At 38.8% G+C, this 15,549-nt stretch overlaps 1 protein-coding gene across 5 annotated transcripts in view; it reads right to left on the bottom strand.

Annotated features, from left to right (window-relative positions):
- LOC128696401 (protein turtle-like) overlaps nt 1–15,549 on the bottom strand; it is a 1,392,149-nt gene that overhangs the window by 158,230 nt on the left and 1,218,370 nt on the right. For all 5 annotated transcript variants that reach the window (XM_070092535.1, XM_070092536.1, XM_070092538.1 and 2 more), the window contains one exon: nt 950–1,065. In XM_070092535.1, coding sequence (XP_069948636.1) covers nt 950–1,065 — 116 coding nt within the window. The remainder of the gene's footprint in view (nt 1–949; nt 1,066–15,549) is intronic.

The raw sequence follows: 15,549 nt of genomic DNA, 5'->3' as shown, positions 1-15,549 counted from the left end.
AAGAGTGTATAAATCTTTGGTGAAGAGAAGGAGGGGGTAGATGGCATCCCAAGAAAGGTTGGAGGGATGCAGTAAAGGAAGTTCTGACAATGTGCTACTGGAGTACAAGCAAGATAACATTTATAAATGGATTCAGGGAAACCTAAGCACTTGAAATCATAGAACTCATTTTTGGTTTCATAATGCTCATTGTTGCAGCTGTCACTGGGGAATAAAACCCTTTCAATTTGCCAATGAGTGAGTGGCTCTGCATCTGCATGGCATGGTGAATAAGTTGTACTAAAGATGGAGTTCCCATAATGCACTGTGGCAAGCCCATTTTTTTGTATACTATGCAGACCTGTTCTTTCACATGTAGCCCTAACAGTCCTCTTGTGCCATTTTTGAGGCTGCTAGAATTTGTGAGTAGATCTACTTAAGTGATGCTGGCATCAGTAATGTAGATCTACATAAGATACACTGAAAGGATTAAGAAACAGTGTATGATATCCATAGACTCAAGGATAAATTTACAGACTGTGTTCTTAAGCTTGGTGGAGAAGCTAGTAAAGCTTTGCAGCTCCTTCGACTCAGAATAAAAGCTATTCAGAATCACCACTATCAATCACTACAGTTTACATCTCATTGCTCCACCATAAATATTAATGTAAATTATGTACAATACCATAAAATTACTTTACAATACAGTACTGTACTCTAGTACTACAGGTTACAATACCTATTCCTAGTGTTTGGTTGCCCTTTGCGTAAGTGGATCAAGTCCACTATGTATTTTCAGAAGACAACCAGATAATCATGAAAAATTAATTTTGTAATTCAGAAATTTCAGATAATCAGCAATATTGTACACTCTCCTGCTACTATTAGTCCATTAATGAAAGGGTTTACAGTATATACTGTACATACACACACAAACATACATGCATCTACATGACTAGAATACACTTACTTTTTCTTTGTTATGTACAGGAGCAGTGAACATAACCTCGCTTGATGGAGCATAACTGCTGAGAGTCTTGGAAAATACACGGAAGTAGTATTTCTTTCCCGACTGAAGCTTCTTGACTGTAGAGCCATTAAGGGGAGAAACAAAGAAAGGTGAAGAAGGATTGACATCAACAAGTACGTACATACATATACACACTTGCACATGCACACTCAGCCATATATACATGACCTTATACAGTATACCAGAACAGTCTGAGTAAATGTTCAATAACAATATGGATGAGTGGACTGCATTTACTGATGTTTCAAGAAAACTGGAAACTGCACAATGGCTGAGGTATAAAAATTCAAACATAGTGGATGAACAATTTCTAATTTGAAAGGACATGTGAACATTTATGTAAGATAAAAATAGATCCCAATGGTAATAGGTCATAATGATTGTCTTTCCTGGGTTATCCTGGGTTATTAATTCTCCATGTAAATAATCCAAATAAAAATAAACAGGAGTAATGTCACTAGCAGGAAGCCATAAAATAGATGCTTGCTCCAATAATGTTTCTAATCTAATTAAATGATTTACCAGAAATAAAGGACTATAGGAATGTGTTTGCAGATAATGCAAAGACCCATGGCAAGATAAAGTAAAGTTTATTTCTTTGTAAAGGTTACAATGTGTAATTACAAATTTGATTTGCTAAGTACAAAGATAGCCACTATCATGCCCAGGCATTTTGGGCAAACTAATCCTAATACATAGTAATTAATTAAAACTAGATAAGATAATAGTACATAGTAACTATACTTAAAACTAGACAAGTAATAGTGGTTAGCTGTTTTACAGTCTTATTTAAACTTAATTCAATCTTATTTAAACTTAGTACAAGTGAGTAGAGTTTGGTAAAATAAGCTTGAAATTGCACACAAAATCTACCTTGAAAGTAATAATGCAGGTGGTAATATTTTATGGAATGGCAGAATTAAAAGCCAGGAGGTCATATGATAAGACTAATTAGCAGATGTTTTGGCAGATTTGGTTAATATTGAGAAATAAGATGAAGGGTTGTTGAGGTGGTTCGGACATGTGGAGAAAATGGAGCGAAACAGAATAACTTCAAGAGTGTATCAGTCTGTAGTGGAAGGAAGGCGGGGTAGGGGTCGGCCTAGGAAAGGTTGGAGGGAGGGGGTAAAGGAGGTTTTGTGTGAGTGGCTTGGATTTCCAGCGGGCATGTGTGAGCGTGTTTGATAGGAGTGAATGGAGACAAATGGTTTTTAATACTTGACGTGCTGTTGGAGTGTGAGCAAAGTAACATTTATGAAGGGATTCAGGGAAACCGACAGGCCGGACTTGAGTCCTGGAGATGGGAAGTACAGTGCCTGCACTCTGAAGGACGGGTGTTAATGCTGCAGTTTAAAAAACTGTAGTGTAAAGCACCCTTCTGGAAAGACAGTGATGGAGTGAATGATGGTGAAAGTTTTTCTTTTTCAGGCCACTAGTTTTATTATGTGACCTCTAGACTCTTAATTCTGCCAATCCATAAAATCATCTTTTTATTATTTTTTTTTATTAGCACACTGGCCAATTCCCACTCCAGGTAAACTCCAGGTGGGAATTGGCCAGTGTGCTAATAAAAAAAAAATAATAAAAAGATGATTTTATGGATTGGCAGAATTAATAGTCTAGAGGTCACATAATAAAACTAGTTAGTAGATGTTTGGTTGATATGATTAATATTGTGAGATAAGATGGTTTTTTAGCAAAGTCCTAAATTTATAAGCTGTCAGGGGATCCTTGACCTGTTCTGGTAGCGAGTTCTAGATCTTCGGGTCTTTTATGTGCATAGTGTTCTTGCATAGTGAGAGTGACTCGAGGGATGTTGAAAAGTGCCTTATGCCTTGTATTGTGACTGTGCCTTCTGTTGTAACTGTCAAGGAGTAGTTTTAGGGGAGGGTTTACAGTGGAGTTTAATGTTCTGTATATGTAGTAGGCACAATAATAAGAGTGTATGTCTTGTATATTTAGCAAGTTGAGTCTTTTGAAAAGTGGTGGGGTGTGTTGTCTAGCACAGGAGCTGGTTATCACCCACACAGCAGCTTTTTGTTGGATTATTAAGGGTCTAAGGTTTTTGGCTGTGGTTGAGCCCCAAGGACAAAAACCATAGGTGAGGTAAGAATATATTAGAGAATGGTACAAGGTAAGGAGAGTCATTTGTGGTACATAATATCATATCTTGGAAAGGATTCCTACTGATTTGGAAATTTTCTTGGCTATGTGATGGGTATGGGACTGAAATTTAAGATTACAGTTAAGGAGAAGACCTAGAAATTTGCCCTCCGCATGTCTTGATATAGGGGAACCATTTAACAGTATGTTAAGTTGGATATTTGAGGCTCTGTTGCTAAACAGCATGAAGAATGTTTTGTCTATGTTGAAAGTGAGTTTGTTGGTCATCATCCAAGCATATGTATCCTTACAGTGTATCCTTACAGGAAGACTTGGACAGATTGAGCAAGAGATGAATGATGAAATTTAATGTGAAGAAATGTTATGTAATAGGCCACACAAAGTATAAAATATGTAATAAAATTTTGAAGACATTAGATAGAGAGGGCCTCAGAAATCACCAATGATAAGATACTGTCATCAGAAATTGAAATAAATGAAATACAGGTCAGCCATCACTAATCCGGCAATCAGTTATCCAGTTTCATCAGTAATCTGGCACTAATTTTTGGCTAGCATAATTTTAAATTTCATCATTATACTGACTCAAATTTCATCATTATACTGACTCAGAAATAGTGCAGAGGGTTGTAAATCCACAGCAGCAAGCCAGTGGAAGAGAAAGCAGTGATGATGATAAGGAAGATGTAACAGAAAGAGTCTCTACTGATAGGTTAATTAAGTGTATTCTAACCTAACCACTCTGTAATCCAGCAAACTCACTAATCCGGCATATTGCAGGTTCCAATGATGCCGGATTAGTGATGGCCAACCTGTAACTAGAAACTGTCTTTTATCCCAAAAAAATAAAACTAAGAGGTGAACCTTGCAAACTACTGCTTACATTCAGTAGACACTACCCAGTACATGCAAGTGAATATACAGTATGTACATGTACAACAGGGATGTACAGTGGACCCTCGGGTAAAGGCGTCATCGGCTAGCGCTAAAATCGGCTACGTGCATAAAATATTGGCTTGGTTAACACCAAATAACTCGGCTAAGGGCTTTTGTCCCGAAAGTGTCCGCGCGGCCTGAGTGGGCCCGGCCACTCCATACTCCTTGTACAGCCAGTGTGCCATTGTTTACAAAGCCAGTGAGGATAATTCCACGCATACATGCGATATATTTTGTATTATTCCATTGTTTTTAGTGCTTGTAACTGCTAAATAAGCCACCATGGGCCCAAAGAAAGCTTCTAGCGCCAGTCGGCTAATAAAGAAGGAAAGAAACACAATAAAATTAAAGAAAAAACTCATAGCAAAGTACCAAAATGGAGGAGGAAGAGAGAGGGGAGAATGTGCCTTCTGCAGTGATTCAGTGATTCTACGATATGTACGATACTACAGCAGCAGGTATCTATAAAGGCCATAGTGCCAGCCAGCAATAAAGTGTAGAAGTAACAGTGTAGCCAGTAAGTTAAGTGAGAAAGCGATAGAAAAATGACACAAAAGTAACTCTCCAATGTTGTTGAATGTGTATCGAGCCGCTGAACATATGCCACCCTGCTACGTATCTTCCACCACCCTAAACCTCTGCCAGCATCTCTTCAATCAAATTAACTAATTAAGCTAACATCTCCTCCAAGGTAAGTGTAAATATAAAAGTGTAAGCATAAAAGTAAATATAAGTGTAAATATAAAAGGACCCCAATGGAAATACATAAGAACATAAGAACGAGGGAACACTGCAGAAGGCCTACTGGCCCATGCGAGGCAGGTCCAAGTCTCCTACCGGCTTAAGCCAATGCACCCAACCTAGACAGGTCAGGTCACATTGACTTAAGGGAGGAACACGGCAACCGACCTGTTAGCACAAGCTATCAGGTCTAACTCACACCCACCCACATCCACTCATGTATTTATCCAACCTATTCTTAAAGCTACACAACGTTCTGGCCTCTATAACGGTACTTGGGAGTTTGTTCCACTCATCCACAACTCTATTACCAAACCAGTACTTTCCTATATCCTTCCTGAATCTGAATTTTTCCAACTTAAAACCATTGCTGCGAGTCCTGTCTAGGCTAGATATTTTCAGCACACTATTTACATCCCCTTTATTTATTCCTGTCTTCCACTTATACACCTCAATCATATCCCCCCTAATTCTACGTCTTTCTAGAGAGTGCAGTTTCAGGGCCCTCAGTCTATCCTCATAGGGAAGGTTTCTGATACATGGGATCATCTTTGTCATCCTCCTTTGTACATTTTCCAGAGAATTTATATCCATTCTGTAATACGGTGACCAAAACTGTGCAGCATAATCTAAATGAGGCCTAACCAAGGATGTACAGAGTTGAAGAACAACCTGAGGACTCCTATTATTTATGCTTCTTGATATGAAGCCAAGGATTCTATTAGCTTTATTGCGAACACTTATGCACTGTTGTCTTGGTTTCAGATTACTGCTAACCAGAACTCCTAAATCTTTTTCGCAATCCGTAATATTAAGATCTACATTATTTAGTTTATATGTGGATTGGTTATTGTCCTGTCCAACATTTAGAACTTTGCATTTGTCTATATTAAACTGCATCTGCCACTTCTCCGACCACTGCATCAGTCTATTCAAATCTTCCTGGAGTGCTCGAATGTCCTCGTCAGAATGAATTCGACGGCCTATTTTGGTGTCATCGGCAAACTTGCCGATGTCGCTCTTTATGCCCTCATCTATGTCGTTTATGTAGATTGTGAACAGCAGGGGGCCCAACACTGACCCCTGTGGAACACCGCTCGTGACGCTACCCCACTCTGATTTCTCCCCATTTATGCAAACTCTCTGCTGCCTATTTGTCAACCATGCCTCTATCCAGGAAAAAATTTCTCCTCCTATTCCATGTGCTTTAATTTTCCTCAATAGTCTCTGATGTGGGACCCTGTCAAAAGCCTTACTGAAGTCCATATACACAATATCATATTCATTACCATGATCTACCTCCTCAAATACCTTAGTGAAAAAAGTTAATAAATTCGTAAGGCAGGAATGCCCCTTTGTAAAACCATGCTGAGATTCGTTGATTAATTTATGCTTTTCAAGGTGGCTACGAACTGCCTCGGCAATTATTGATTCCATAAATTTTCCCACTATGGAGGTTAGGCTTATTGGTCTATAGTTCGAAGCTAAGGACCTGTCACCTGTTTTGAAAATAGGTATCACATTTGCCATTTTCCACTTATCTGGCACCATGCCAGTTTGTAGTGATATGTTGAAAAGATTAGCCAAAGGTGTGCTAAGCTCCTCTTTACATTCCTTTAGAACCCTTGCATACAGTTCATCAGGGCCTGGGGATCTGTTAGGTTTTAATTTATCTATTTGCCTAAGGACCATGTCCCTTGTGACCCTAATAGTGCACAGTTTATTATCGTCCTGTTCTACATAATTTATCATTACTGGAATATCGCTGGTATCCTCCTGTGTAAAAACTGAGAGGAAGTATGTGTTAAAAATTCTACACATTTCCTTATCACTGTCAGTGAGCTGACCCGAGGAACTTTTGAGTGGGCCTATCTTGTCCCTGATCTTACTTCTGTATACCTGAAAGAATCCTTTTGGGTTAGTCTTCGATTCTCTTGCAACTTTAACCTCATAATCTCTTTTTGCTTTTCTAATTCCCTTTTTTATTTCTCTCTTTAACTGAATATATCGATTTCTTAATTGCCCCTCTCCTCTTTTGATTTGCCTATATATGCCTCTCTTTTGACCAATCAGATATTTTAATCTATTGTTCATCCATTTAGGATCATTTTTGTTTGATCTGATTTCCCTATTTGGAACATAATTTGACTGAGCAGCTAGAACTATGCCCTGGAAAGCATCATATCGGCAACCATCACCACCTACCTGACCCTTAGTCAGGTCATTCCAGTTCAGCCCACCTAAGTAATTTTTCAGTCCTATGAAATCAGCCAAGCGAAAGTCAGGGACGGAGACTTGATTGCCATTATTAGGGGAATTCCATGATATATTAAAACTGAGTGATTTGTGATCACTCTCCCCAAGTTCATCATTAACCTCAAGATTATTAATTAGTGTTTCCCTACTGGCAAGAACCAAGTCAAGGAGGTTATTTCCCCTAGTTGGCTCTGTCACAAACTGTTTTAAAAAACAATCCTGGATCGTATCAAGAAAGTCACCCGACTCTAAATTTCCTGTCAAATTGCTCCAGTCAATCTGTCTATAGTTGAAATCTCCCATTAGCACAACATTTTCGTATGTAGATGCCTTACGAATTTCGTCCCATAGAAGTTTACTGCACTCCCTATCAAGATTTGGGGCCCTGTAAATCACACCCAAAATTAGTTTTTCTCGGCCCTCGAGAAGCTGTAACCAAACAGATTCAGTGGCTGACGCTTCTAATTTAATATCTTGTCTAACATAACAATTTAAATTGTCTCTGACATACATCGCTACTCCACCACCTTTCCTGTTGACCCTGTCAGTGTGGAATAATTTATAGCCTTGTATGTGACATTCAGAGGGCATCTCTCTATCTTTCAGATTGAGCCAGGTCTCTGTTATAGCAATAATATCTATGTTTCCTGCACTTGCAATTAATCTTAGCTCATCTATCTTATTTCTAACACTCCTGCTATTAGTATAGTAAACCTTAAGGGAGCTAGTCCCTTGCTGCCCTCTGCTGTCCCCCTTTGTTTGCTGACCTGTTCTATTGTCTTTATTTATAACTTCATGCTGAATGCCTTTTATACATTTACTGTTTCCAACCCTAGTGTTGCAACCTGCTTGTTTCCCACACACACCCATACCTCTATCTTCCATCAGTTTAAAATCATAGGCATTTCACCAATGGCCTTCTCAATCGAGTCTGCAAGTGCTACCACCCCTGCCCCAGAGAGATGTACCCCATCCCTTGCATACATATCATGTTTGCCATAAAAGTTGTTCCAGTTGTCAATGAATGGGATTGCAAGTTCCTTGCAGTATCTGTCTAGCCAGCAATTTACACCAATTGCCCTAGACAACCATTCATTTCCTACTCCCCTTCTAGGCAAGATGCTACATATGATTGGGATCCCTCCCTTAGACTTAATGAAATCTATAGCTGACCTGTACTTATCTAGCAGCTCTTCTCTCCTACCCTTCCCAATATCATTTCCACCAGCACTGAGACAGATAATGGGCTTGTTCCCATTACCTGACATGATATTATCCAGCCTGTTGACAATGTCCCCAACACCAGCTCCAGGGAAGCACACTCTATCTCTCATCTTCTTATTCCTATTACAAAAAGCACGGTCAATATATCTTACCTGAGAGTCACCAACCACAAGAATGCGCTTACCTTCATTAGCAGGGGCAGTAGTACCCTTACTCTGACTTTTTTGGGTTATCCTAGGTACTTTACACATATGCTGCTATGTATGATAATCTATGTATGTAACTGTATTTGTGTATACCAGAATAAACTTACATATTTATAAATTAAAATGTAAATATTTCTTATTTATAAATTACATACATTGTTTAAGTGTGATAGTGGTGGTGGGTTCTGCTGGTGCCTCCCCCACCACCACCACTATGTATGGCTTCTCTCAGTGGCCCTAATAAACCCAACAACACTTACACCATTTACTCCTCTCATACATTATGACATATTTTATTCATTCTAGAGTATATATCATGATTCTATGTTATTAACATTGTTTATAATGTCATATTAAATGAATTGTGATAGAGATGATATTAGCATCATATTGAAAAATAATAAACTTGCCTTCCTCTTGCCTCCTACGTGTCTACTATACACCAACAAGTCAAGTCAATAAAGGTAAGTGTGATGTTAAATGTTCATTTATCCATTTTATTAGTGCTTTATATTTATTTGTCATTGTTTTCTGTATGTATATTTATATTTAATCTTCAACCCTTTGAGGGTCGACAGGCCCTCTCCAAAACTCGTTCTCAGGGTCGGCCAAATTAAAAAAAAAAAAAAAAAAAAATTCTCCTTTGAAAAGATAGAGAATCTTTTCCCGATCATAAGGACACCAAAAGTTGGAAATTTGATGGAAAACTTACGGAATTATGCTCTCGCGAAGTTAGCGGTCTCGGCGATGTTTATGCATCGGCGATTTTGCCCACTTTGAGCCCCATTTTTGGCCAATTCCACTGTACTAGTCGACAAAAAACATGAATATTTTGCTAGAACTCCATTTTTTCTATCGAATGGGTGCAAGAAACCACCCATTTATGAAATTCAACTATCCAGTACAGTGGTCAGAATTTAGCAATTTTGCCAATTTCACACAAATTTCAAAAGATGCCAATTTCCGAATAGGGTCCAGAATAAACAAGAAAGACATTCCTGGCACTAAAATGACATTTTCTCTGGTCACTAGTCACGTCTCAAGGCCTCTCTTATATTCTTTTGCTTTCCACTTTGAATTTTTATTCTCACAAAAAATATAAGATTTACTGTTATGCAGACTACTGCATTAGTGTAAAAAATGGTATAAATATTATTGGCGCACTTGTGAAAGAATATTAGACTCACCAGTTGACGTGTATTGGACGCCTGGCACGATTTGTTTACTTTTGAAATTTGGAAAAAATCGAACATTTCTGCTACTTTGAGCTCAATTTCAAGGTACCTTTCATTGTAAAACCAGTCAAAATCATCTCAATTTCTGTAATATGTCTTCCATTCTATAAAATGCGACCAAGAAAACTAGAATACAACAATAAATACCATACGAAAATACAGTGCAAAGTCGCTGTTTTATTCCAAAAAAAACGGTCAAAGTTTTTTTTTTCTCATTATTCACTGTGTCCTGCAGGATTTTTTTTAGACTGTGCACACTGACCACATAGACCCATTCTTTCATATGAAGGCCTACCAGCTTTCTCCCACTAGATTTGAGGGCGCTAGAATTTAGGCGTACTAGTACGTCAAAAACCCTGGGTCGTAAGCCATACTAGTATGTCCGAAACCCTCAAAGGGTTAAAAAAAAATATTTTTTGTTAATACTTTTGGCTGTCTGAAACAGATTAATTGGATTTCCGTTATTTCTTATGGGGAAAACTAATTCGGCTAAAGGCTAGATTGGCTAAATTGGCTCTAGAATGGATTAAACGCATTACTCAAGGGTTCACTGTACTGTGTACACACCTGGTAATTATCTTGATTTTCTTCTGTATTTCTTAACAGCTGTTTTCCTTACAGTGTTTCCTCTCAAATTCTACCAGGAAGTGGGGTAATATTTTTCCCCAGGAAGTCATGTATGTCATCAGCAAGAAGCCTTCAACCCTTTTTATTTTTTTTTGTCTGTATCAATAACTAAATAGCTAAAATGACTAGATGTGTTTCAGACACTGCAAGTGGTATCTCCTGTATCCTATAACCATGGCTTCCCCCACAGTAGCTGTACAGGACTTCAAAACCCTCAAGAGACAGGAGCTGCAGCTCAACTCCTTTAGCCCTTTTGCTGACGTGACCCCCAAAAGTAAGAGTGGTGGCAGTGTCAGGATTTTTAAAAAATAAATAATATTTCTTCTGAAATGTTAGACAATCTTTTCTGAAGGTAAAGACACTAAAATTATGACATCTGATGGAAAGCTTACGGAATTACATAAGCACAACATTGACAGTCTGGATACAATTTATGCATCAGCAGTTTTGCCCAATTTGAGTCCTATTTTAAGCCAATTTCACTGCCCAACTGACCAAATTTTTAGCTATTTCACAAGTATGCTTGTCCAATCAACTAAGAACAAGAAACCACCCATTCAATTATCGAAGCTACCCTATTAAGTGAAAAGAAGCTGGTAATTTGGCCAGTTTTACACAATATTCAATGAATTAATATAGTCTAAAGAGTATTTCCATTGTGTGTGTACTATGAAAGCTTAATGATGTTCAAAAATTTTTTTGTGTGTTTAAGTTCTCCCGAATTCTGAGATTTAACAGTAAAAGACTTGTGTGCACCGAGTCTGCTTTTTCTGTTATACACTTTCTACTTTGTAAATATACTTCCTCAGAATCCATAGATCACATGAATACAGATCGATCGATCTTCTCTTTCTCTTTGTTGATCTCTCTTGTTAATCTGTACCATCACTGACTCTATCATAATTCATAATGCATTACAATCAGTCATCATCATTATGTATAGTTCTTTATGTTCAACTGTTGTGTACATTGATATTGTATAGAATCAGCCCAGAGCTGTAATGCCTACAGTCAGCAGTATGTATAAGTTAGCTGTTTACCTGGAGTTTACCTGGAGAGAGTTCCGGGGGTCAATGCCCCCACGGCCCGGTCTGTGACCAGGCCTCCTGGTGGATCAGAGCCTGATCAACCAGGCTGTTACTGCTGGCTGCATGCAATCCAATGTACGAGCCACAGCCCGGCTGGTCAGGTACCGACTTTAGGTGCTTGTCCAGTGCCAGGGATCTATTGGTAATCCCCCTAATGTACGCTGGGAGGCAGTTGAACAGTCTCGGGCCCCTGATACTTATTGTATTGTCTCTTAACATGCTAGTGACACCCCTGCTTTTCATTGGGGGGATGTTGCATCGTCAGCCAAGTCTTTTGCTTTCATTGTGAGTGCTTTTCGTGTGCAAGTTCGGTACTAGTCCCTCTAGGATTTTCCAGGTGTATAAAATCATGTACCTCTCCTGCCTGCGTTCCAGGGAATACAGGTTCAGGAACTTCAAGCGCTCCCAGTAATTGAGGTGTTTTATCTCCGTTATGTGCGCCGTGAAGGTTCTGTTAGTGTGCAACAATATTCCAGCCTAGATAGAACAAGCGACCTGAAGAGTGTCATCATGGGCTTAGCATCCCTAGTTTTGAAGGTTCTCATTATCCATCCTGTCATTTTTCTAGCAGCTGCAATTGATACAATGTTATGGTCCTTGAAGGTGAGATCCTCCGACATGATCACTCCCAGGTCTTTGAAGTTGGTTTTTCGCTCTATTTTGTGGCCAGAATTTGTTTTGTACTCTGATGAAGTTTTAATTTCCTCGTGTTTACCATATTGGAGTAATTGAAATTTCTCATCGTTGAACTTCATATTGTTTTCTGCAGCCCACTGAAAGATTTGGTTGATGTCCACCTGGAGCCTTGCAGTGTTTGCAATGGACGATATTGTCGTGCAGATTCGGGTGTCATCTGCAAAGGAAGACACGGTGCTGTGGCTGACATCCTTGTCTGTGTCAGATATGAGGATGAGAAACAAGATGGGAGCGAGTACTGTGCCTTGTGGAACAGAGCTTTTCACCGTAGCTGCCTTGGACTTTATTCTGTTGACTACTACTCTTTGTGTTCTGTTTGTGAGGAAATTATAGATCCATCTACCAACTTTTCCTGTTATTCCTTTAGCACGCACGCATTTTGTGCTCTATTACGCCATGGTCACACTTGTCGAAGGCTTTTCCAAAGTCTGTATATATTACATCTGCATTCTTTTTGTCTTCTAGTGCATCTAGGACCTTGTCACAGTGATCCAATAGGTGAGACAGACAGGAGCGACCTGCTCTAAACCCATGTTGCCCTGTATGTCGGGATGCCATACATTAGCATCTCAGAGCTGTCAGTAGTGTTACTGTGTACATTGTAGTATACTAAGTATACAGTGGAACCTCTGTGTGCGAGTGCATCCACATGCGAGTTTTTCCAAATATGAGCAGTCGATGGGTCAAATTTTTGCTTCCATACACGAGTAAAATTTCCATAAGCGAGCAGACCTCAAGGCAGGTTCCTTGATGCTGGAGAGGGTCTCTTGCTCTTGATCTAGGGAATTGAATCTCATTTGTTTGTTGGACTGTCTTATTGAAACTTGGGCAATGTATGAAGGAAAGATGCTTATTAATGTACAGCAAAAATGAAAGAAATCTAAGAATAAATAATGGAGTTCACTTCTCAGCAATTAGCCACCCCTTAGTGGTATTTTTGTATGGTTTTTATGGTTGTATTCTTGTTTTTTGGTCTCATTTGATAGAATGGAAGATATATTACAGAAATAGATATGATTTTGATTATTTTCACACCGAAAAGTACCTTGAAATTGAGCTCAACTTAGGAGAAATGTTCGATTGTTTTGGCTATGTTCAAGAGTCCATTCCAATATGCAGTCATAAATGGTTTGACATTATTTATACAATTATTGCAATAAGGCATAACAGTAAATCTTATATTTTTTGTGTAAATAAAAATTACAAATTATTTATATTTTATTAATTTTAGAGTATATATTAGGTTTCTATGTTATTTATATTGTTTATTATGTCATACTAGATGAAGTGAGATAGATAAATAAGCCGTACAGTTGATATTAGTGAAATTATTGAAGTACAGAATTCCACTGGAACGGATTAATTGCATTTCAGTTAATTTAACCCTTTGACTGTCGAAAGGCTCAATCTCCTGGTGTCGCAAAATATTCGAAAAAAAAAAAAAATTCTTATGAAAATGTTAAGATTATTTTTCTGATTGTTTTAGTCCATAAAAAAAAAAAATTCCCATCAGTACTTACCCAGATATAGAGGCATGAAGTTTGCAGAAAATGTGCTGCATATGGCAACAGTGGCGACTGCCGCTCACCTGGTAAACTTTGGTTTACTTGTATTTGAAGGTTTGTTGTTTTTTTCACTATTTTATTTTTTCACATAACTTATGTGGCCTGTGAGACCATAGTAAGGTGCAATGTACATATATACACTCATTGTATACAACACAATAAACACACAAACATAATTATCAATATATTGTTTACAAAACTTGTTTACAAAAACAAACAATACAAAAATTTTTTTATTACTATTGTTCTATAATATATATACCAATATACAGTCACTGGTCATATTCCTAGAAGTTCTGCAGCTTGTGTAACTCTTTGAAACATGGTGTCATACACAATGGTGTTTTACACTCCTCACACATAAAACCAGTGTGTGTGCATTTTTGTGGAAGTTTTTTTTTATGTGCAAAGACAAAACACCTCGTCTGAGCAGTTTTCTTCAAAGTATTAGCAGGCAGTTGTGTTATGTAGTTATCCTAGGTAAATGGTCGTGTGTCATCATTCCTTCCTTCCTAATTTCCTTCATTCCTTTCCTGCATTCTTTTCCTACCTCTCTTCCTACATTCCTTCATCTGTCCTTCCTTACTTTTTTCCTTCCTTTCATCTCGTCCTTCCATCATTCCTGCCTTCCCTTCTTGCTTCTGGTTTCTATAATATATATACACATATATAGTCACTAGATACTTTCATATAACTGCTATTATCTCCATTCAGCAAGCTTGTCTTGTGTGGGAGTGTGTGGCTTATAATTGTTTTGAGTCAGGAGTCGGCAGCTGTCAAAATGACATATTGTCTCATTACTCACTCCCCTACCGCCTGTCAAAACAATGGGGTCGGATGCTGCTTCCCCTCCATTCTATCTAATTATCTTTCTCCCTCATTCTATCTCATTCAATCTGTCTCTCTCTTTCTCTCTGTCTATCTCTGTCTCACAGGTATACATAAATACAAGTATACATAGTGTAAATTACCTAGGATAACCCAAAAAATCCAGACAAAGTGCTATACTCTGCTTGAAGATGTGAGTAAATGTGATGATGACACAGTCTTGTGGCTCTCTGAGACAGAGCTAGATGGATAGACAGGGAGCTTGGCAGACAGACAAATAGACAGACAGAAATGCTTGTGTACCAGCAAAAACAAAGCAAGGGGGATGGTCATCTAATCTTTTCTTTTCAGCTGCACCCTCCCCCCACCCTCGTTTACGCTCATCAAACGTCAGCTCTTATCAGGTGTTATCTCCCCTTATCTTGTCACTGTCATGGGGTGATATGTTTTTCATGCTTCAAGGGAATGTATTATTACATATTATTATTATTAGGTATTATTATTATTATTATTCCTCTTCTTCCTCTTCTTCCTCCTCTTCCTCTTCTTCTTCTTCTTCCTCTTCCTCTTCCTCTTCCTCCTCCTCCTCCTCCTCCTCCTCCTCTTCCTCCTCCTCCTCTTCCTCCTCCTCTTCCTCCTCCTCTTCCTCCTCCTCCTCCTCCTTCCTCCTCCTCCCTCCTTCCTCCTCCTCCCTCCTTCCTCCTCCTTCCTCCTCCTCCCTCCTTCCTCCTCCGCCCTCCTTCCTCCTCCCCCCTCCTTCCTCCTCCCTCCTTACTCCTCCTTCCTCCTCCTTCCTCCTCCTCCTCCTCCATTGCTTTTGGTCTCAAACTCCTCGAAATCATGAAATTGATCTTCACTGTCACTTCCATCTGTGTTAGAGCATCACTTGGGAAGAGAAGAGTACCAGATTTGCTGGGGAGTCACATATTTCTTACCGCTAGACATGCTGAAAAAGGACGACTGAAATGGCATTCCCACAATGCACCACTGGCTCCCCGATTTTTTTTATATGGT

Source organism: Cherax quadricarinatus, chromosome 39, assembly GCF_038502225.1.
Source record: "Cherax quadricarinatus isolate ZL_2023a chromosome 39, ASM3850222v1, whole genome shotgun sequence".
Lineage (NCBI taxonomy): Eukaryota > Metazoa > Arthropoda > Malacostraca > Decapoda > Parastacidae > Cherax > Cherax quadricarinatus.
This window is presented reverse-complemented; position numbering and strand designations above follow the sequence as displayed.